Source organism: Salvelinus sp. IW2-2015, linkage group LG13 (genome assembly GCF_002910315.2).
Source record: "Salvelinus sp. IW2-2015 linkage group LG13, ASM291031v2, whole genome shotgun sequence".
Classification (NCBI taxonomy): Eukaryota; Metazoa; Chordata; class Actinopteri; order Salmoniformes; family Salmonidae; genus Salvelinus; species Salvelinus sp. IW2-2015.
In genome coordinates this window covers 7,244,021-7,267,686 of record NC_036853.1, presented here as the reverse complement: position 1 = coordinate 7,267,686, position 23,666 = coordinate 7,244,021, and the positions used below count along the sequence as shown (strand labels likewise).

At 44.0% G+C, this 23,666-nt stretch overlaps 2 protein-coding genes across 3 annotated transcripts in view; one reads left to right on the top strand and one right to left on the bottom strand.

The window, feature by feature from the left end:
* The window catches only part of LOC111972046 (hyaluronan and proteoglycan link protein 3), a 13,647-nt gene extending 12,098 nt beyond the window's left edge, over positions 1–1,549 (top strand). For both annotated transcript variants that reach the window (XM_023998883.2, XM_023998881.2), the window contains exon 5: positions 291–1,549. In XM_023998883.2, coding sequence (XP_023854651.1) covers positions 291–568 — 278 coding nt within the window. In that variant the 3' untranslated portion in view covers positions 569–1,549. The remainder of the gene's footprint in view (positions 1–290) is intronic.
* Positions 1,550–4,427: 2,878 nt separating this feature from the next.
* On the bottom strand, positions 4,428–22,346 carry LOC111971677 (aggrecan core protein-like). Its single transcript, XM_023998525.2, has 18 exons — positions 22,274–22,346; positions 21,391–21,774; positions 20,631–20,805; positions 20,228–20,355; positions 17,295–17,588; positions 16,594–16,893; positions 16,011–16,185; positions 15,568–15,695; positions 15,034–15,327; positions 14,631–14,732; positions 13,892–14,166; positions 12,244–13,132; positions 10,830–10,946; positions 10,435–10,593; positions 9,699–9,781; positions 8,955–9,099; positions 8,145–8,327; positions 4,428–7,819 (listed from the first exon to the last, which is right to left on the bottom strand). The coding sequence occupies exons 1-18, from the start codon at positions 22,344–22,346 to the stop codon at positions 7,728–7,730; spliced, it is 3,996 nt and encodes a 1,331-aa protein (XP_023854293.1). The 3' UTR covers positions 4,428–7,727.
* Positions 22,347–23,666: the final 1,320 nt, after the last annotated feature.

The following is a 23,666-nucleotide window of genomic DNA, read 5'->3' as shown; positions in this document are numbered from 1 at the left end:
AAACGTGTTTTAAGCGGTCCTCTAGTGAAACGTGTTTTAAGCGGTCCCCTCCTTAAACGTGTTTTAAGCGGTCCTCTACTGAAACGTGTTTTAAGCGCTCCTCTACTGAAACGTGTTTTAAGCGGTCCTCTACTGAAACGTGTTTTAAGCGGTCCTCTACTGAAACGTGTTTTAAGCGGTCCTCTACTGAAACGTGTTTTAAGCGCTCCTCTACTGAAACGTGTTTTAAGCGGTCCTCTACTTACACGTGTTTAGTACTACTATCTCCTGTTCTGTCTCTTCTGTCACAGGGACAGTATACTTCCTGAAACAACCCCAGAAGTTCAACTTCACCGAGGCGGTGGCAGCGTGCGTTGACGACGGCGGTCACATCGCTAAGGTGGGCCAACTCTACGCCGCCTGGAGGTTCATGGGATTGGACCTCTGCGTCGCGGGCTGGTTGGCCGATGGGAGCGTCCGTTACCCCATCGCCAAGGTCCACCCTAACTGCGGCCCCTCAGAGCCAGGGGTGCGTCATGTCGGATTCCCCCCTCAGCAGCAGAAATACAGTGTCTACTGCTATCGGTAAACCCCCCCTCAACGATAACCATCATTTATCAGTATGAAGCAGTACTACAGTATGACAGATAGCCTATACTAGTCACCTTCTCTATTCACCACAGACAGTGCACTGTCACACAACCCTAGCCTGCATGCTACTTAGCATTAGCTAGTTCTGCTCTCACAGCGTCCGCTGTATAGTCATAGTGAACTGTCTTAATCTCCTTATATTGAACATACTATCAGTCATACTCCCCGCTGAGACTCCAACCAGTACTGATACACATACTGTATACTGGCTATTTAGAGTTGTGTTGTCAGGTTTGACTCACGGTAAACTCAGGGAAGGTGTTCAACCCACAGCATTGCCCTCGTGATGCTTTGCCAGTGATTTTGTTGTCCAACCAAGGTCTTTCCCTTGGTGTTTTGTTGAACTGTGTGTTGCTATCTCCCTGTTCCTGAAGTCATTTCAGTTCAATGTATGTCATTCGTAGTCTTAGGCACATTTCTGGATGATCCTCTTTATGTTAGAATATCTTTTCATGTCTTGTTTTTTTCCAAGGGTTGGAATGGAATGATGAACTTAATGACAATGAATACTTTATCTTTTTATACATTTACAACAACAAAAAATCTAAAAACCCTGTTTTTGCTTTTGTCGTTATGAGGTTTTGTGTGTAGATTGATGAGGGGCAAAATAAGGAATATGATTAACGTTGTAACGTAAAACAAAATGTCGAAAAATTCAAGGGTTCTGAATACTTTCCGAATGCACTGTAGACTATGTCATGTTGGAAGGGGATTTGACAGTATTTTATGACCTTGTAGAGGAGCTCAGTGTTAAAAGGCTTCCATCTGTATCGTGCTACTTTAAATCAGGTTGTCTGACTTTAATTAAATCATGCTACTTTAAATCAGGTTGTCTGACTTTAATTAAATCATGCTACTTTAAATCAGGTTGTATGACTTTAAGTGTTCTACCAAATGAATAAAATAATGTCAATGGTCACATCTTTACTGAAGATTTTTCTTAGTCGTCCATTCCTGACACCAAACTGCTTTCAACATTTGAATAGATGTTGTAATTGCTGAAGTTGACCCAGACGCCATATATAGAAACACATTGAACACTTCTGTGTGCCTGCTTTTAAAAATGGTATTAACGTCAGAGTGTGGTGTGTGTCGTGTGTTGTGTGTGGTTGTGTGTGTGTGTGGTGCTGTGTGTGTGTGGTGTGTGTGTGTGTGTGGGTGTGTGTGTGTGGTGTTGCACACGCATGTGAACAGCATGCACAACTGTCTGGAGTGAGAGTTGAACTTAGCACTTTGAAGGAGGGAGAGAGCAGTTGAACTATAGCATTTGAATGGAGGGAGAGGAGTTGAACTATAGCACTTTGAATGAGGAGAGAGAGAGTTTGTGAACCATAGCACTTTGAATGGAGGGAGAGAGAGTTGAAATATAGCACTTTGAAGGAGGGAGAAGATTGAACTATAGCACTTTGTATGAGGGAGAAGTTGAACTATAGCACTTGGAGGAGGAAGAGAGTTGAACTATAGCATTTTGAATGAGGAGAGAAAGTTGAACTATGCATTTTGAATGGACGGAGAGAGTTAACTATAGCACTTTGAATGGAGGAGAGAGAGTTGAACTATAGCACTTTGAATGGAGGGAGAGAGAGTTGAACTATAGACCACTTTGAATGGAGGAAGAGAGAGTTGAAACTATAGCACTTTGAAAGGAGGAGAGAGAGTTGACTAACACTTTGAATGGAGGCGAGAGAGTTGAACTATAGGCACTTTGTATGGAGGGAGAGAGAGTTGACAGAGTGAAAGCAGTAGGAAGTACTACACGTAACCTCCCTCCCTCTCTTGAGTAGCTAACAGAGGTCCTGTAATTGTATGATTCCTGGGGCCTCAAAGGCATGTTTTTATTTACACCAGCTGCCAAAATATGAGGGAACACAAACACACACACACAAACATACACACACACCCCACAAACAAAACGATACACACACACACACACACACCACACACACACACACACACCACACACACAACACCCACCACACACCCACACACACACACACACTTACACACCACACACACAACAGACACTATACACACACACACACCACACACAAAACACACACCACACACACACACCACACACACAACACAACACACACCACACTAACGAACACAAACAAACAGATACTTATACACACACCACACACACACACACACACACACAGAGGCCATGCTTGTTTGGCGAGCCTGCAGGCGATGAAGGTATGCACTGTAGAGACCTAAGAGAGATATTGACTTCTTTTTTCACCTTGCTATTTCAGGAGGGGTTACAAATATACTGACTAGCGAGTTTGTACCCACACTGTCAATGTTGCTAAATGTTGGATTAAGGTATTTGATATCTGAACCCCTTCGTCAATGTTGGTAGTTGTTGGATTTAGGTATTTGCAATATTGCCATGTGATAAACCCAGTATAATACTGTGTAAAATGCCATAAATATAAATACAATGAAAGATAGCTTGGATTCATTCAATCACAATGCAGGACATAAACTTTCTGAATTCGCTACTATAACTATTGAACAGACAAAGAGGCGTTCAGATTTTATTTGATATTTGTTGACATCAGAATTCGTCATCAGAACGTTGTCATACGCTGCGTGAAACTTTATCACATGTACAGTAGCTGTTTTTTGTGCTCAAACACTCATCAAACACACAACGTTTATACTCACGTGCATGGACATTATGTCTCATACACAAACACACACACACACACACAATTATGTGATATTTGTGTCAGTATTGTTTATTTTAAAGGTGTCGTAGTGGTGTTGGTGTACTGTAAGTATGTGTGTGTGTGTGTGTGTGTGTGTGTGTTGGTGTGTGTGTTGGTGTCTGTGTGTGTGTGTGTGTGTGTGTGTGTGTGTGTGTGTGTGAGACTTCCCTCTATACTGAGACACCCATTAACCAGTCAACCATTCACCAGACGTTGACATCACTTTGCAATGTGAGAGTGTTGTTCTGTGAGTGTGTTTTGTTGAATGAGTCGGGTGGGAGGGGAGGTTGAGGGTAAGACCCTGCTCCCCCAAACGGTGAACATGTCTCTGCCCAAAAGGATCCTCGTCAACCTATCACATCGTCTTACTCCTACTTCTCTTTTTGCCTTCACAGCTTGTTATGCTACTGGTGTCAATTAATTTTCAAGTTCTCCAGTACCCATTCAACCCCTCATAATTTCCTTCCTGAACACAAAGGGACTTTGGGTTATGAATAAGATAATTCCATTCTTGCACTCAAAGGGACTTGGGGTTTTGAATAAGATAATTCCCTTCCTGAACACAAAGGGACTTTGGGTTATGAATAAGGTAATTCCCTTTCCTTCACACAAAGGGACTTGGSMTTMMGAACAYGWTAATTCCWTTCCTWCACAKAAAYGGACTTGGGGTTGTGAATAAGATAATTCCCTTCCTTCACACAAAGGGACTTGGGGTTGTGAATAAGATAATTCCTTTCCTGAACACAAAGGGACTTGGGGTTGTGAATAAGATAATTCCCTTCCTGAACACAAAGGGACTTCGGGTTATGAATAAGATAATTCCCTTCCTACACACAAAGGGACTTGGGGTTGTGAATAAGACAATTCCCTTCCTGAACACAAAGGGACTTTGGGTTATGAATAAGGTAATTCCCTTCCTACACACAAAGGGACTTGGGGTTGTGAATAAGATAATTCCCTTCCTGAACAAGATAATTCCCTTTCCCTTTCCCTTTCTGAACACAAAAAAAATAAACATCAATTTATTTTATTCATAACCCTAAGTCCCTTTGTGTTCAGAAAGGGACTTAGGGTTATGAATAAAATAAATTGATGTTTATTTTTAATCTGATAGGACTCATGAATCATAAATCAGAAGCGGAGTTTGAGAGAATTCAGTGAGAAATAGACAGACAAACTCAAACCCAGAATCTATCGGCAAATGAATTCCCTAAGAGTAGCACTCAAGGATTGGCCCCAAAGTGACTGGTCGTCTGTGTACTAGCGGATTAATTGTAATGTCACATGGCTTGTAGGACAATAGCCTGTTCCAACACTGCATGTGCTGTCGTCAACTCTTCTATTGCTGTCATTACATACATAAATCCTCAGCTCTAGTCTTACACCAGATAATGCAATTTTGTATAGAAATGGCGCCACCTGTGGGAATAAAATGCAGCTACAATTGTGTCCATGGCATTCTCACCTCTAGATTGTTCTGAAGCATAGAGATGGAAAGAGAGCACACCTATCTTAGCCACTGATCGCTTCTTTGACAGCATGAGCATCGATGTTGAGAAATATTTCTTCTTTGTCATGCTAAAAAAGGCTTAGTTGGTGGTGTAAAGTACTTAAGTAAAATTACTTTAAAGTACTACTTAAGTAGTTTTTTGGGTGTATCTGTACTTTACTATTTTTTACAACTTCTACTTTTACTTCACTACATTCCTAAAGAAAAGTATGTACTTTTTACTCCATAAATTGTCTCTGACACCCATTTTCCTTAAATTATTTATGCTTAGCAGGACAGGAAAATGGTCAAATTCACGCACTAATCGAGAGAACATCCCATGTCATCCCTACTGCCTCTTATCTGGCGGACTCWCGAAACATGAATGCTTAATTTGTAAATTATGTCTGAGTGTTGGAGCATGCCCCTGGCTATCTGTAAAATAAAATAAAAACACAAAAATTGTGCCATTTGGTTTGCTTAATATAAGGAATTTGAAAGGATTTATACCTTTACATTTGATACTTACGTATATTTTAGCAATTGCATTTATTTTGATACTTAAGTATATTTAAAACCAAATACTTTTAGACTTTCACTCAAGTATTATTTTACTGGGTGACTTTCACTTTTACTTGAGTCATTTTCTATTAAGGTATCTTAACTTTTACTCAGGTAGGACAATTGGGCTTAATGAGCCCTCTATCTATCTCTATGTTCTGAATTCTTTAGGGGAAAATATCCATGATGACAGCACAATACTGTGCCATTATGATATAGAGCTGGAGGAACTCTGTTTGACATTCAGAAACGGGCTAACGTTGCTCTCCTTTACATACAGGAGTTGTTCCCTATTTGGTCATAAGATCCAACACTAGGAGAAAAAACCTAATTAACAAACATTAACAACAACAGAAAAAATACCCCAATTATCATTAAAAACTATATTTAACAATGTGCTTGACTTCAGAGTATCCAGCTGCAATCCCAAACACTTTTTTGCTCTGCCCAATGTCTCCCCTCAATTAGACCTACACGAGTCTTCCCAAGGCACAGAGTGACACTCAGAGATCAACATTGTCAGTCGGACTAAAAAATCATGTCGAATGCGCTTTGGTGTTTATATATACACTACCGGTCAAAAGTTTTAGAACACCTACTCATTCAAGGGTTTTTCTTTATTTTTGCTATTATCTACATTGTAGAATAATAGTGAAGAAATCAAAACTATGAAATAACAGATATGGAATCATGTAGTAACAAAAAAAGTGTTCAACAAATCTAAATATATTTTATATCTGAGATTCTTCAAATAGCCACCCTTTGCCTTGACAGTGTTGCACACTCTTGGCATTCTCTCAACCAGCTTCATGAGGTAGTCACCTGGAATGCATTTCAATTAACAGGTGTGCCTTGTTAAAAGTACATTTGTTTAATTTCTTTCCTTCTTAATGCGTTTGAGCCAATCAGTTGTGTTGTGACAAGGTAGGGGGGGTATACAGAAGATAGCCCTATTTGGTAAAAGACCAAGTCCATATTATGGCAAGAACAGCTCAAATAGGCAAAGAGAAACGACAGTCCATCATTACTTTAAAACATGAAGGTCAGTCAATACGGAAAATTTCAAGAACTTTGAATGTTTCGTCAAGTGCAGTCGCAAAAACCATCAAGCGCTATGATGAAACTGGCTCTCATGAGGACCGCCACAGGAATGGAAGACCCAGAGTTACCTCTGCTACAGGGGATAAGTTCATTAGAGTTACCAGCCTCAGAAATTGCAGCCCAAATAAATGCTTCACAGAGTTCAAGTAACAGACACATCTCAACATCAACTGTTCAGAGGAGACGTGTGAATCAGGCCTTCATGGTCGAATTGCTGCAAAGAAACCACTACTAAAGGACATCAATAAAGAGGAAGAGACTTGCTTGGGCCAAGAAACACGATGGACATTATACCGGTGGAAATCTGTCCTTTGGTCTGATGAGTCCAAATTTGCGATTTTTGGTTCCAATCGCCATGTCTTTGTGAGATGCAGAGTAGGTGAACGGATGATCTCCGCATATGTGGTTCCCACCGTGAAGCATGGAGGAGGAGGTGTGATGGTGTTGGGGTGCTTTGCTGGTGACACTGTCAGTGATTTATTTAGAATTCAAGGCAAACTTAACCAGCATGGCTACCACAGCATTCTGCAGCAATACGCCATCCCATCTGTTTTGCCCTTAGTGGGACTATCATTTGTTTTTCAACAGGACAATGACCCAAAACACACCTCCAGGCTGTGTAAGGGCTATTTAACCAAGAAGGAGAGTGATGGAGTGCTGCATTAGATAACCTGGCCTCCACAATCCCAGTTGAGATGGTTTAGGATGAGTTGGACCACAGAGTGAAGGAAAAACAGCCAACAAGTGCTCAGCATATGAACTCCTTCAAGACTGTTGGAAAAGCATTCCAGGTGAAGCTGGTTAAGAGTGTGCACAGACGTCATCAAGGCAAAGGGTGGCTATTTGAAGAATCTAAAATATATTTTGATTTGTTTGACATTTTTTTGGTTACTACATGATTCCATACGTGCTATTTCATAGTTTTGATGTTTTCACTATTATTCTAAAAATAAAGAAAACCCTTGAATGAGTAGGTGTGTTCAAACTTTTGACTGCGTGACGGGAATCAGGGGTGGAACTGGGGGAATGAAATCATTTTGACATGTAAAAAATTTGCTTTAGGTGATTTCAAGGATTTTTTGGATTCCCAAAGTAACTTGTTTTCCATTTCCATCCCTGGTGGGAACGTTGTGTTTTTTTTTTGGTCATGCAAAATGGCGTTGAGTAGCAACGTTTATCTACAAGAGTGCTCCATTTGGTTCTCTTTTAGTGTGTCCCTTCAGTCCTGCTTAGAGAAGCTTCCTCCGTGACTGACTGTTGGCTGCTTTAGACCGTCTTCTGATGGTCCTCTTGTGTCGTCTGTTGCTGGGTGTGGCACCGGCTGAGGGAGAGAGAGGCGCATTCTGATGACATCATGAAAATATTGCTGAATAACCATAAAAGAGAAATGAATAAGGAAATTCCATAGTGCATGGGGTATTCACAGTTTCTCACAACTCACCTACTTTACTTTACTGTAATGTTATCGACTTGTTTCCCTAGAGATGTTATTTCTCATGATGTCTATATTTCTCGTGTTGATGTTGTGTCTCCTGTGTTGTTACTCCGTTAGTATGTGTGATGTCATCTGCATGGTTATTAGATGCTGATCTCGGATGGAAGTGGACGAGACACCGGTGACTTAACAAGGAGCAGGTCAGACTCACCTTCTATACACTCCACCTGGGGCTCCTCCCACCGCCCGTCGGGACGGCAGCGTACAACAGGCGGGTGGCGCTGTGTGAAGCCTGCGTCACACTGGTAGCGGACTATAGAGTTGACAGGGTAATGGTCTTTTCTGCTGCCCATCGGCCTGGCGTTGGCCACCTCTGGGGGCGAGTGGCACATGACTGGGAAGAAAAGGGGAAACCAGAAAAATTTGCCAAGATCATCATGTGTTTTCTACAAACATTGAGTGGGCCAACAATAAGGTTTTTGGGGGGTACCAATTAGGTTTAACACACKGTTTTAACACGTTTAAAGGTGCAATATGCAGAAATTGCTCCGCCATTACAGTTTATATGACAAAACAAGCAATGTAGAGTGTAGAGAATCACTGTACCATCCAAACCGCTGTGAAATATATTTTCAGTAACCCAAAAAATATTGTATTTCCAACAGTTTGAAGCTGGTGTACAAAACCAAAAGAAAAAGATGCAAAAACGAAACTTAAGAACGAGAAGCATAGAAATATAGCACATAGAACAGATCTACCACTTCTTAGACTTGCGAAGAATTACAAATCTATAACTCACATTTCTATGTGAATTTGGTTGTATTGCAGCTATAACACTTCATTTAACACTTGATTAACCCCGATTGGTGCATAGTGATGACTAGCACCTGCGGACATCCCAATATTTTTAAAAAGCATCAGGGCTAGTGCTATTTCTCTGTCCTTTTGGCTCAGTGACTGACAGCTGACCCAAAGAATGTGCTGTGCCCTCTGAACCTCAACCCCGAATCCCTGCTCCTACCTGGTCCACTCTTGCAGGTGAAGGGCAGGTGGTAGTTGCAGGGCACGTCGTTCCACTGGCCGTTCTCGTGCCAGATCATCACCACACAGTCCTCCCAGGAGTTAAAGTAGTTATCCYGCTGGTTGGGCCTCCAGTTCTCAAATTCCTGCATGTGAACACATCAAAATAGGACCGTTTGATTAGAAAGTAGGATCAAATGGAATTAACAAGTCAAATGCTGATTAAAATGTTTCTTCTTCTTCTTCCTTTCTTCTTCCTTTCTTCTTCTTCTTCCTTTTCTTCTTCTTCTTCTTTTTCTTCTTCCTTTCTTCTTCTTCTTTTTCTTCTTCRTRRRTTCTTCTTCTTCTTCTTCTRRTCTTCTTCTTCTTRTTRTTCTTCTTCTTCCTTTCTTCTTCTTCTTTTTCTTCTTCCTTTCTTCTTCTTCTTCCTTTCTTCTTCTTCTTCCTTTTCTTCTTCTTCTTCTTTTTCTTCTTCTTCTTCCTTTCTTCTTCTTTTTCTTCTTCCTTCCTTTCTTCTTCTTCTTCTTCTTTTTCTTCTTCTTCTTCCTTCTTCTTCTTCCTTTCTTCTTCTTTTTCTTCTTCTTCTTCTTCCTTTCTTCTTCTTCTTCTTCTTCCTTTCTTCTTCCTTTCTTCTTCTTCTATTTCATTTGCAGAGAACATTTCCCATTGCAATGCACATAAAATCAAAGTAAAGTAGGAGATAAGAGTAGGGCGATACCTGAACTGGACAACAAAAAAAACTTACCAATGGACTGCCATCTGTCCAGCGGAACTCATTCTGCACGTCCTTGTCATTGAGTCCAATCCACTGATAGTCCTGAGCGTTAGCTAGATGGTGAAGAGAGCATTGAACTGTCATGTATGTATCAGATATGTTAATGTCTGTGCTTAAAATAACTGAAACACACACACAGGACCGGCCCTAGCCTTTTGGGGGCCCTAAGCGAGATTGGCAGGCAAAACATTTTAGTGGCCCCTCTCGATGGCGGAGAGTTTTTCCTTTTTTACGTACATTTCCGGCAATTCTACACATTTTGCCATGCATGAGCGTAGAGAGAATGTTGCAGTTTTGAAGACCCTTTTCTCCAATTCTACACATTTTGCCAAGATGTGGAGAGAACATTTCGCAATTGTATAACTAACTTCATGCAATTCTACACATTTTGCCATGACTTATGCCATGTTAGTATGATATCTGAGTGAGAGTGACTAACAAAATCAATGGGGGCCCCCTGGAGGTCAGGGCTCCTGGAGGTCAGGGCCTCTTGGCTTGTGCCTTGCATGCCCGGTCAGTAGATTTTTCTAGACTAACTTACTAATGTTAAAATGTTAGCCGACATGGCTAATTGAGTGACTGACATAAGGGGGAAAACTGCTGAGGCACAAACACATTTCGACATTGTTGTATTCTACTATTCTAACTCTCAACAGTAATCCCCCCCCCCTCCTCCTCCTCGCACACATCTTATCTCTTTACTCACAGTTGACAAACTCCTGCTCCTGTTGGGAGGTGATGCTGACCAGGTGGGCGTTAAGCTCTTGGCAGCGCTGCTCAGCGTCAGGCCAGGTGTCTCTCTCAGCAAAGTGCAGGTAGCAGCTCCCCATGAATTCCACCCAGCCCTGGGCGCAGCCCTGCACCGCTGCACACACAGACAGATAGATCGACACATCAACAAATTGACTTTAGAATGTTCGATATTTGTTGATTTTGATACAACTCCCCCCCCCCCCCCCCTAACGGTATACGTTGTGGCACATGGCAACTTTCATTTGCATGTAAACACTGAACAAAAGAATAACTTGAGATCATCTTTAATAGATATGTGGGCTTACAATCATGTCAATACATCTCTTAACACATGGCGGTGGCACTCACGTGTGCTGCAGTTTTCCTCTCCAGCCAATCCATGTGGGCATTGGCACAAAGCGACGCCATCCTCCACAGAGCAGGTGCCTGCTCCACACGGGTTAGGCTCACAAYGTTCAGTAGTAGCTAGAAAGAGGGCAAGGGTCAAATAAATAATGGGTTGATTTAGATAAATATGCTAACCAGTGGGGAAGTAGTTTACTAGCTGTTAGCATGAGGTGGATAAAGCAAAGTAAACAATGGCGTATAGCTAAATAGTATTATACAGCCGCTGGCCAGTCAGTCTCAGCAGCCAGCCACTCTCCCTGTCTTCTTATTAATGGAGTTTATACTGAGACAGAGTGGAGCCTACTGGGAGAATCAAATCAAAGTTGATTTGTCACATACCCAGGATACAGCAGGTATAAACGGTACAGTGAAATGCCTACCTGCAAGCTCTCCTCAACAGTGCAGAATATATATCAATAATAAAGAAATGTCAAATCAAAAATAGAACAAGTAAAAGAAAAAGGAGTATCATGGTAATAAGAATAATAACTGGTTGTGGTAGAATATGTAGACTACATGACATATTATATACATTAGGACTGTGCTATTTCAGGTATCCTGAAAAAAWATATAAACACAACATGTAAAGTGTTGGTCCCATCTATCATGAACTGAAATTGTGTGCAGAAATTTGTTTACATCCCTGTTAGTGAGCATTTCTCCTTTGCCAAGATAATCCATCCACCTGACAGGTGTGGCATATCAAGACGCTGATTAAACAGCATGATCATTACACAGGTGCACCTTGTGCTGGGGACAATAAAAGGCCACTCTAAAATGTGCAGTTTTGTCACACAACACAATTTCACAGATGTCACAAGTTTTGAGGGAGCGTGCAGTTGGCATGCTGACTGCAAGAATGTCCACCAGAGCGGTTGCCAGATGATTTAATGTTCAATTCTCTACCATAAACTGCCTCCAACATTGTTTCAGAGTATTTGGCAGTATGTGCAACCGGCCTCACAACCGCAGACCATGTGTCACCACATGGTCACCACATGGTCACCACATGTGGTGGGGGGGGGGGGTGATGAGGAGTATTTCTGTCGGTAATAAAGCCCTTTTGTGGGGAAAACCCTTTCTGATTGGCTTGGCCTGGCTCCCCAGTGGGTGGGCCTATGCCCTCCAAGGCCCACCCATGGCTGCACCCCTGCCCAGTCATGTGAAATCCATAGATTAGGGCCTAATTTATTTATTTCAGTTGACTGCTTTCCTAATATGAACTGTAACTCAGTAAAGACTTGGTAATTGTTGCATGTCGCATTTATATTTTTGTTTAGTATACATGCTGTAACTACTGACCTATAGAACACCTCTAAAGTAAGATATGACCAAGTGATAAAATYTTGCTGTACTATCCCTTTAAGCAACATACCGTACACTACAGCAGGCTCCTCCACCACAGCAGGGGTCACCATCGAGACGGCGGGTGCTGTCGTCATGCTAGAGAAGACTGCCGATGGTGCCGTGACATAGATTGTCTCCGTGGAACCTCCCAGCCCTTTCTGCTCTTGGCCTTCCTCCACCAGATCCAGGTCATCCCCTCTGTCTGTGTTGCCAAGACTGCCGGTATTCTCTGGGTAAGTCATGGTTGAACCAGGCAGCAGCACCACAGACAGGCCCTCTGCAAATGGTGACTCCCCCAGGGAGAGCCCACTGGCCGAGGTGCTCCCTTCATGTTGGCTACTGCTGTCTCCACTGACCTCTACGTAACCCCGTCCCTGCTCCGGACTCTGCTCCCCTTGACGTGCCGTCACCTCCATCATCCCGTCATCTGTCAGGAAGATGACCTCGTGGCCCGAATGGGATTTGTCCCTGCTGGATGGGAATCCAGAGCCACTGTGAAAACCGGATGGAAAACCGTAGGGGAAACCGCTTGGAAAACCAGAAGAGAAGGTCTGGTAGCCGGAGACTTCCTGCTCTCCCGAGGGCTGATCGGTGAGGTCGATGAGACCTGAATGCGTGAAAGATATGGCAGGACTTCCGTAACCAGAGGTGCTGGTAACATCCCCGCTGAAGAGGCCATACGGTGCAGACATTCCTCCGGAGCCACTGATGTCCACACCTCCTTGTCCAAACTCCTGTCCGGTGGGCTGCCGTTCGGAGATGTCCACCATCTCTCTGTCCACAATGATGATGACAGAGTCCCCGCTACCACTCAGGTCCCCAGATACCCTGCTGCCACTACCCGAGTGGGGAAGGACACTGGATGGTAGCCCACCGCTGAACTCTCCCACCCCCACCCCGGATCCACTATCCCCAGACTCGCTGAACTCTCCCACACCAGACCCACTATCCCCAGACTCGCTGAACTCTCCCACCAGGGGACCCACTATCTCCAGACCTTCTTAACTCTCCCACCCCGGACCCACTATCCCAGACCGCTGAACTCTCCCACCCCGGACCCACTATCCCCAACCCATGAACTCTCCCCACCCCAGACCCACTGAACTCTCCCACCTCCACCCCAGACCCCACTATCCCCAGACCAACTGAACTCTCCCACCCCGATCACTATCTCCAGACCGCTGAACTCTCCCACCCGGACCCACTATCCCCAGACCCACTGAACTCTCCCACCCCAGACCCACTGAACTCTCCCACCTCCCCCAGACCCACTATCCCACCACTGAACTCTCCCACCCCGATCCACTATCCCAGACCCGCTGAACTCTCCCACCCCCCGGACCCACTATCCCAGACCCACTAACTCTCCCACCCCAGACCCACTGAACTCTCCCACTCCACCCCAGACCCACTTCCCCAGACCCACTGAACTCTCCCACCTCCACCCCGGACCCACTATCCCCAGACCCACTGAACTCTCCCACCCGGAACCACTATCCCCAGACCCACTGAACTCTCCCACTCCACCCGACCCCTATCCCCAGACCACTGAACTCTCCCCCCGGATCCATTATCCCCAGACCCCTGAACTCTCCCACCCCGACTCCATTATCCCCAGACCGTCTGAACTCTCCCACCCCGGACCCACTATCCCCAGACCCGCTGAACTCTCCCACCCCAGACCCACTATCCCCGGACCCGACTTTCAGGGGGTAGGTGACAGTGGTACTCCCCTCTCCCGCCTCCTGAGGATCTCCAGAGCCAGAGCCGGACAAGACGGGTCCACTGCCCTCGAAGGTGACTTGGAAGCCAGACCCTGAGCCCTCGCCGCTTCCACTACCAGATGTGTATCCACTATGGCCAGGAGTTCCACTGCCACTACCACTGGCAGAATGATCAGCTGAGGCTGAACCAGACACAACCACAGAGACAGGTGGCTCAATGGGGCTCCCTGAGAAACCACAGAGGAAGAAGAACATGTAATACTTACACACTGACTACAATACAGCTTGTGCATTCTGATTGAAATAGAGGCAAAAGGAAACTGAAAGGGGTGATACCTAGTCAGTTGTACAACTGAATGGCCTTCAACTGAAATGTGTCGTCCGCATTTAACTCAACCCCTCTGAATCAGAGAGGTGTGGGGGGCTGCCTTAATCGACATCCACGTCTTCGGCGCCCGAGGAACAGTGTGTTAACTGCCTTGCTCAGGGGCAGAACGACAGATTTTTACCTTGTCAACTCAGGGATTCGTTGGCCCAGTAACCTTTTGTTTCCCGGGCCAACACTCTACCACTAGGCTACCACTAGGCTTCCAAAACTGTTACATTTGTTGTAGTCAGCAGGATACATGTACAGGAAATACTAGTGGGGATATAGAAATACTGTAGACCTCTTAATAAAAATATATATTACCAGGCGTCAATTGGTCTGTTCTGGTTGTCATGTTGATAATTTCCTCCTCGACAACTAGAGTAACGTTGAGTCTGGTTTCAGTGTGAATAATCACACCTTCAGCTACAAAACAAAGAAAACCAACACAATARCATTTTCACACTTTTAACAGGGGCTGCATTTGTCATTATTAAAGCTTATGGCTCAATGGTTGTCTCTATTATTTCTCAATGGATTGACACAGAGCCTTATATAAATGTATGTTTAATCAGTTGAGATTTAACAGGAACCATTTTGGTAACAAGAGTTCTAAGTAAATTACACAATCTGGTAAGAATTCCTCCAATTGTCACAGATTGTAATTATCACAAACTTTGATGGGTTTCGCAACTCTCCATGACTCTGAACAGATCCAAACTCGTACCTCTGAAGCAGTATGCATCGTATCTGGAGTGCTGGTCTGGGTTTTCTGTCTGGTTGGGGAAGGCGTAGATGGTGTGTACCCCGGCCTTGCCGCCTCCACAGTGGGGCCTTGGGACATGGATGGGGTAGCGGACGCTGCGATCCTGCAGCCAGCCTGGACGGCACTTGTCGAAGCCCTGTCTCCAGGCGGCATAGAGCTGCCCTGTGGTGGCTAGCGTGGTGTTGAGCTTCTGGCAGTGGGCTACAGCCTCCTCATAGGAGAAGCTGTCATAGTCACTGGAATAGAACAGCTCCCCTGGGAAGTGAGGGAGAAGAGAGAGCAGGTGGTTTTACTCAGGAGTGATGGTTCACTTTACATCTGCAGCTAAGATCTGTAGAAGAAGACGAAATCACTTTACATCTTCTGCTAAGGACTGTAGAAGAAGAATAAATCACTTTACATCTGCAGCTAAGGTCTGTAGAAGAATAAGAAGAAGAAGCAGAAGAAGAAGAAGCAGCAGAAGAATAAGGGTCCATGAGGGGCCATGTCTCTCACCCTTGAGGCGGTCCACATAGCAGTAGACGTCGTATTGCTCAGTAGCAGGTCTCAGGCCATAGGACCTCACCCCTGGGACATTCTCCAGGTTTCCTGAACACTTGTCTCTGGGAGACAGGATGGGGTACCTGAAGGTCAGGGTTGGTGGTAAATGTGTGGTTAGAAAACAGTCACACTTCTGTCCTCTTTAAGAAAAGCAGTCTTGGAAGTAGAGTTTAATCATTCAGGAAATGTTCCCAAAGTTCCAACATTTCTCAGATATCCCAGTCAGAAGATTTCTGGAATCATAAGGGAATATGCAGGAATCCTCCAAGGAATTCTCCAAGGATTTCTCCAACAGGGATTTCTGAAAAACCAAGGACCTTGAATAAAGTTTGCAGAATTTTGTAACCCTACTGAGAGGGCCACGTTTTGACTACTGAGATTTACACTATCTATCTCACCTGACGGTCTGGTCCCTGAGCCAGCCTGCATCACAGTGGTGGAGCCCTGCCTCGTAGGCTGCCTGTAGCTGCTGGGAGCTGGCGATGACCGCACCCACACTCTGACAGGCCATCTGGGCTTCCACGAAGGACATGGCATAGCGACTTGAGTCAGCACGGTAGTGGAACACCACACCTACAGAGAGGGATGGAAGGAGGGAGGGAGGAGTACGGAGAGAGGGAGGGGGAGAGAAGGCAGGGAAGAGACAGACCGAACCAAAGACAGAAATTAAGTTATTACACTTGAAAATGAAAATGGCAACTACTGCTGGCAGGTAGCCTAGTGGTTAAGAGCGTTAAGCCAATAACCAAAAGGTTGCTGGTTTGAACCCCAGAGCTGACTAGGTGCCCTTGAGCTAGGCACTTAATTGTAATTGTACTTATAAATTGCTCTTGATAAGCTGGGACCTGTTTTGGGTTTTGCCCTAGAACTACACAGCTGATTCAAATAATGAAAGCTTGATGATGAGTTGGTTATTTGAATCAGCTGTGTAGTGCTAGGGAAAAAGCCAAAACGTGCACCCGGGGGGCACAATCCACTAACCTGTAGGAGCCATGGCAGTGTCCTTGTCATGAGGAAACTCGAAGCCCACATCAGGTTTAGCTGTCACCCTGCTAATGATCTCTTCCCCCACGACCGGGGTAACCTTCGTAACCGTGTCAGTCAAACTGGGTGGGATGGGTAAGGTCGGTGCCATGGTGATGGTGTCCAGGGGGGCTTGGGTCAGCACCTCCCCCCTTGCCTCAGTTTCAGGGGTGGTGGTTAGCCCTGGATAGACCATAGGACTGGCTGTGATGGTGGCCACCTCTGGGAACGGGGTGGTCTTGACTGCACCGTCATCCTCTAATGAATTAGATCATTGGCAGCAGGTAAAGTTAAAGCCACACTCTGTCATACTGGAAATCACTCTGTTTTTTTAACACACCACATGTAATCCACAGTGCCTTTTTGCTGTATAAGGAAGTGATTCCTTTTTTAACACTACAACAATTTATTTGCGACCTCTTTTTTAACTATTTTTGGTGCCTTGACCAAGTACAGTCGTTCAAGCTTGAAGAGATCGACAGCAACGGTGGTGTATTATGGGATAGGTGCTTCTACACCTGCATTGCTTGCTGTTTGGGGTTTTAGGCTGGGTTTCTGTACAGCACTTTGAGATATCAGCTGATGTAAGAAGGGCTATATAAATACATTTGATTTGATTTGATATGCAGTCTTCAGATATAATCTGGTGGCTGGGTTACCTTGGTAGCAGATAGCATCATAGTGGGAGTCCGGGTAGGGGTAGCCTGTCTGGTTAGGGAACAGGTACACGGTCCTCACTCCCAGTAGTCCTCCACCACACTGGGGCCTGACAATGTTGATGGGGTAGCGGACGCTTCCGTCTGCCAGCCAGCCCGCGTTACACACGTCCATGCCAGACTTCCAGGCCAGGTACAGCTGCCCTGTGGTGGCCAGCTTGGCCCCTAGTTTGGCACACTGGTCCATTGCCTGGTAGAAGGTGAACTTCTCCACGGACATGGAGTAGAACACTCTGCCTGGGGAAGGAAAAGAGTGAGAAACACAGACGTAGGTGGTCAAACAGACAGATATAAAAGTGCAGCCATTGTCCTCGCGGTAACTAATGCCAGTAAAAATACTTGTTTTTAGGGGAAATCGGTCAATGTGCACTTGAGCAAGGCACTTAATCCTAATTGCTCCTGTAAATCCCTCTCTGGATAAGAGGATATGCTAAAGGAGTAAAATGTAAATGTAAAATCATTTCAGAAACAGATAACTAATTGAGGAGAGTAGACTATGTACTCTGTTCTTCAAAGCTGAGGGAGCTGTCTTGACACTGAGCAGAAGCAAAATTCATCCCCATTTAACTGCAGAGTCATCCACAGCACAGCACAGCACACACAGCAACTATACTGAACAAAAATATAAATGTAACATGCAACAATTTGAATGATTTTACTGAGTTGCAGTTGATATTAGGAAATCAGTCATTTGAAATAAATTAATTCGGCCCTAATCTATGGATTTCACATGACTGGGCAGGGCGCAGCCATCGGTGGGCCTGGGAGGGCATAGGGCCACCTACTTGGGAGCCAGGCCAGCCAATCAGAATTTGTTTTTTTAGTCTGGCTTTATTAGCTGTCCGGGTTGCTGGTCTCCGACGATCCCGCAGGTGAAGAAGTCGGATGTGGAGGTCCTGCGCTGGTGTGGTTACATGTGGTTTGCGGTTGTGAGGCCGGTTGGACTTACTGCCAAATTCTCTAAAACAACTTTGGAGGCGGCTTATGGTAGAGAAATTAACATTCAATTCTCTGGCAAGACCTCTGGTAGACATTCCTGCAGTCCGCAACCGAATGTAATGATCATGCTGTTTAATCAGCTTCTTGATATGCCACACCTATCAGGTGGATGGATTATGCTCACTAACAGTGATGTAAACAAATGTGTGCACGAAATTTGAGCAAAATAAGCTTTTTGTGCGTATTAACAATTACTGGGATCTTTTATTTCAGCTCATGAAACATGGAATCAACACTTTACATGTTGCATTTATATTTTTGTTCAGTGTATATGAAACAGTCCTATTGTAACGGCTGTCTTCAGGTGAAAGAGAGGAGGACCAAAATGCAGCGTGATGATAATCCATATTTTAATCAGGATATTTAAACGACGAACAAAAACAACAAACTGACAGAAGGAACCGAAAACGCTACAGTCCTGAACATGGGAACACAGAACAGATGAACACACGAACAAGAACAATCACCCACAAACAAACAGTGAAAACAGGCTACCTTAATATGGTTCCCAATCAGAGACAATGACAAACACCTGCCTCTGATTGAGAACCATATTAGGCCAAACAACAAACCCAACATAGAAACACAAAACATAGAATGCCCACCCAGCTCACGTCCTGACCAACTAAACAAAGACTAAACAAAGGAAATAAGGTCAGGAACGTGACACCTATTGTTTTTGTATTTTTCTCGTATTGACCCTGTTGTGGGTACGGAGCCGGACTGCGGTCCACCTATTGAATACAGCTGTTATAAATCCCTTAACTGACATGGTTTTAACTACTTTGCACATATGAAACTATCAGTTATTCATAATATCAGTATAAAATATCAAATTCCCAGTTTATTTTTCAAAACCAACTTTTATGAGGTTTGACAAAATAAATGCTGTGATTGTTGGCAGAATAGATGGATGCAGTTCAATGTATGATTAATATAATTCACCAATAGATTTCTTCTTGGTCCCAAAATATTGCTATCAGGTTGTACATCACAGCTGGCCTGGAACATTGTTTGCTGCCACCACCCATTCGGGATGCACAGTTTCAGTTTCAATGACTCAATATTTTGAACGAAAACAGACAACTGTTTAACTAAGGCTGGGAATGTCAATACAATCAAACTAGCAAGGGCAATGATCACAAGTCAGTCATAACTTGGCTAATAGGCTAGTCATAACGTGGCTAATAGGCTAGCTTACGTAATAATAGGCTAGTCATAATGTGGCTAATAGGCTAGCTTACGTAATAATAGGCTAGTCCATAACGTGGCTAATAGGTTAGCTTACGTAATAATAGGCTAGTCATAAGCTAATAGGTTAGCTTACGTAATAATAGGCTAGTCATAATGTGGCTAATAGGCTAGCTTACGTAATAATAGGCTAGTCATAACGTGGCTAATAGGCTATGTTGCAGTCTAGATTCGTTTTTTTAAAGCTTGACAATTAATTCATAATTTATCAAATAAAATAAAACCTGCAACAGAGAAACATGTAAGCCTTTAATAATGGTTAATGTGCATATAGGCTTACTAGCTCTGATTGGCTATGGCACACCGGTCTGCGTAGACTCGGGTCCTGGACAAGACAGATGTTTTTATTAGGTTTTATTTACTGCAGTGTCTATTAATTGTCCAAACGCACGGCCGCTTTCCCACACTATATTTCGCTAGAATTTTCATTGGCAAATGTCATTGCCAAGCATTCTATGAAAGTATGAAAAATGATGTCATATTCTTCCTGGAGGTGTATAGGAACAGATTTTAATAAGATCTCATGTTGCTAAAATACTGTCAGTTCTACTTTAACAGTGATGTTTATCTATGTGCATCACAAAACAGCTTGTATAATGACCATGACCAGCTACAGCGTACTGTACCTGACATCTTCTGTGCAAAGCAGTACACGTCATAGGTCTCGTTGACCTCTCTCAAGCCGTAGGTCCGCACTCCCGGGAACTCCTCCTTGTCTCCGAAGCAACCCTCACGAGGCTCATGGATGGGGTACCTTGAGTAGATCGCGTAAGATGGCAAAGAGAAYAAAAAAAAATGCATACACGTCACGCCGTCAATTTGTTTATTTTTAATCCCAAATGGTTATAACATGTCTTTGCTTATTAATGCCAATCCATGCTCTAGAATAACATTCCCCACAAAACCCTTCAGGGCTGAACTCATTTCTTAATTTTTACTGTACTGGATATCCACACTGGGCGCCAACACATCAAAGATGGTTTCCCTAAAACAGTAACGACAGTACACAATTTAGTATATCACAATTACCTGACTGTTTGGTCAGAGAGCCACCCGGCGTCACATTGGTGGAAGCCATCGTCAAAGGCAGCCTGTAGTTGTGCTGGGGTGGCGATGGTGGCACTGTTCTGGATACAGGCAGCCTTGGCCCTCTCAAAGTTCAGAGTGTAGCGCGTCGAGATGGCTCGGTAGTGGAACACAATACCTGGAGAGGAGAGAACACATCGCCCTCACCGTCATATTATACTGAGTATTATTCCATTTCAGAMGATTGGCTTGTGTATAACAGGATGAGTAAGAGGATGTTTGACACAGTTGGGATCAATTCCATTTTGATTCAATCAATTCTGGAAGTAAACTGAAATTCAAATTCAAATTTTTCTCAATGATTTGGAATTGGAAACAGTTTACTTCCTGAATGGATTGAATCGAAATGGAATTCACCCCAACCGTGTCAAAATCCTTTTCTACTGATTTACATAAGATGTGTACTCACTGTGGAGGAGTTTTACACACTTTCATAGCACATTATACACTTGGTGGTTTGAGCCCTAAATGCTTATTGGCTGACAGCCGTGGAAAAGCCCGTAGCCATGGTACTTTGGCCATATATCACACCTCATGCCTTATTGCTTAATTATACAATACTCTTCCCCATATAATATAATATTTTAAAAAATAAATAATTATTAAGCAAACCATGGAATTTGAATTTCTGTTTACTTCCAGAATGGACTGAATCGAAAGAGAATTGACCCCAATAAGCCTGATATTTGGTTAGGGTGCATACCTTGAACCTGGACGTCCACCCAGTCATAGTTATTCTCGATGCCGTGCATGACCTCACAGCGATAAGTGCCCGAGTCCTTGGCACGCAGTTCTGTGATCTCCATGGTGACGTCGGTGGGCACCAGCGGGTAGTTGACCAAGGTGACCCGGTCTAGGTACTCCGTCTCCACGTGAACTTTGCCCTCCGACGCCAGCAGTATGAGGGTGGCCTTGCCCTTGGTGACGTAGGTCCACTTGATGCGGTGGGCCAGGGGGGTGACAGTGTGTGCGCCGGGGTCGTTGACCATGTTGTCCTGGAAGAAGCAGGGCACAGCCACCTTGGCGCCCATCAGAGGGCGCAGCGGCACCTCCACGGGAATGCTGACACTCAGGTTACTGTCCAGATCTGGGGAGGAGAGTATGAGATACCTTTATTTTTTTACAACATATTTTGCATCTACTTGGATGGAAGATACTTTCTAACTGTCACACTGCTCATGAGTTGCTCACGCAGGAAGATGTTTGCCGAAGTGAAGTAATATGGTGGACGTAGTGGCTGTTTCTTTTCAGTAAAGTAGAGTCATGTCGTCTGCCTGCATTATTCCAAACCCTATCCGGAGAGACTAAAAACCTTGCTACTTTTACATTTGCCGTCGGCGGTGGCCAGTACACATACAGTATATAACAGGAGCTCCAGTACACATACAGTATATAACAGGAGCTCCGCTTGAATAGCTAGAACTGCAACCTTCCCCTGTTTGAATGCAACGCATCCTTCCATTGGTCCGTCCTGGATGTGGATTGGATCTGATTGGATAAAAGCAGTGAGAGTGCGAAACCTTTCTTACACCCATCTATCTGTGTTTGATCATGGATCAATAATAGTGATGTCAGATTACACGTACCGCCGGGGTCTTCAAATGATATAGTTGAGGTGATGAAGGGAAGACACACACACAGTAGGAGCAAGGTGATCATGGTTGACCTGTTATGGAAGAAAGAACTGTCAGTAAAACAAATGGTTGTCTGAAATGGTTGACTGGTTGACTGAAATGAACATTTTTTTAAATTAATGAAGCAAATTAATGAAAACATTTTAGTTTTTTCTTGGCCACCGTGCTTCTACATCTGCATTGCTTGCTGTTTGGTGTGTTAGGCTGGGTTTCTGTTTAGCAGTTTGTGACATCTGCTGATGTAAAAAAGGCTTTATAAATACATTTGATTTGATTTGATTTGATTCTGACCAAATGACACAACCTTACACATTTACTATAAAGACTTGTGAATGAAAATATTATTGATTGGCAAATGGCTAGATATTTTTTGATGGGTTTCAAAGGTGTGTAAAAACCTTAATTAGACAAGAAACACTTGCTGTTCTGTGTTTGAATTATTCCAGCTGGTCTGGTGGGAAGAGTTTTAGCAGAGTCTATTCATGCTCCCATACACCACAGCTCCTTTCCCTCCTTAGTCCCATCATATTCACACAGGCAAAAGTCTACCAGTCTATCAGTATAGGCTGGATGTATACTCTGTGATACCAACCCCTTGTATATCAGTATTTAAAAAAAAAAATGTAACCTTTAATTAACTAGGCAAGTCAGTTATGAACAAATTCTTATTTACAATGACGGCCAAACCCCGGACGACGCTGGGCCAATTGTGCGCCGCTCTATGGGACTCCCAATCACTGCTGGGTGTGACACAGCCTGAAATCGAACCAGGGACTGTAGTGACGCCTCTTGCACTGAGATAGCAGTGCCTTAGACTGCTGCGCCACTCGGGAGAGGTAGGCTGYTTGTGTACTTTGTGATACCAGCCCCTTGTAAATCAGTATAGGCTGGTTGTGTACTGTGTGATACCAGCCCCTTGTAAATCAGTATAGGCTGGTTGTGTACTGTGTGATACCAGCCCCTTGTAAATCAGTATAGGCCTGGTTGTGTACTGTGTGATACCAGCCCTTGTAAATCAGTATAGGCTGGTTGTGTACTGTGTGATACCAGCCCCTTGTAAATCAGTATAGGCTGGTTGTGTACTGTGTGATACCAGCCCCTTGTAAATCAGTATAGCTGGTTGTGTACTGTGTGATACCAGCCCCTTGTAAATCAGTATAGACTGGTTGTGGTACTGTGTGATACCAGCCCCTTGCGCAAAGTGGAAACATGATGTCAAAAGTCACTCTCCCATTCTCAAATACCACACACATGTTCATCAGTGAATAAACCCCTCTGTCCCTGGCCCAGGAAAGGTTTTCGGTGCAAAAATATATATTTTTCTTGAATTTATACACATCGAGGT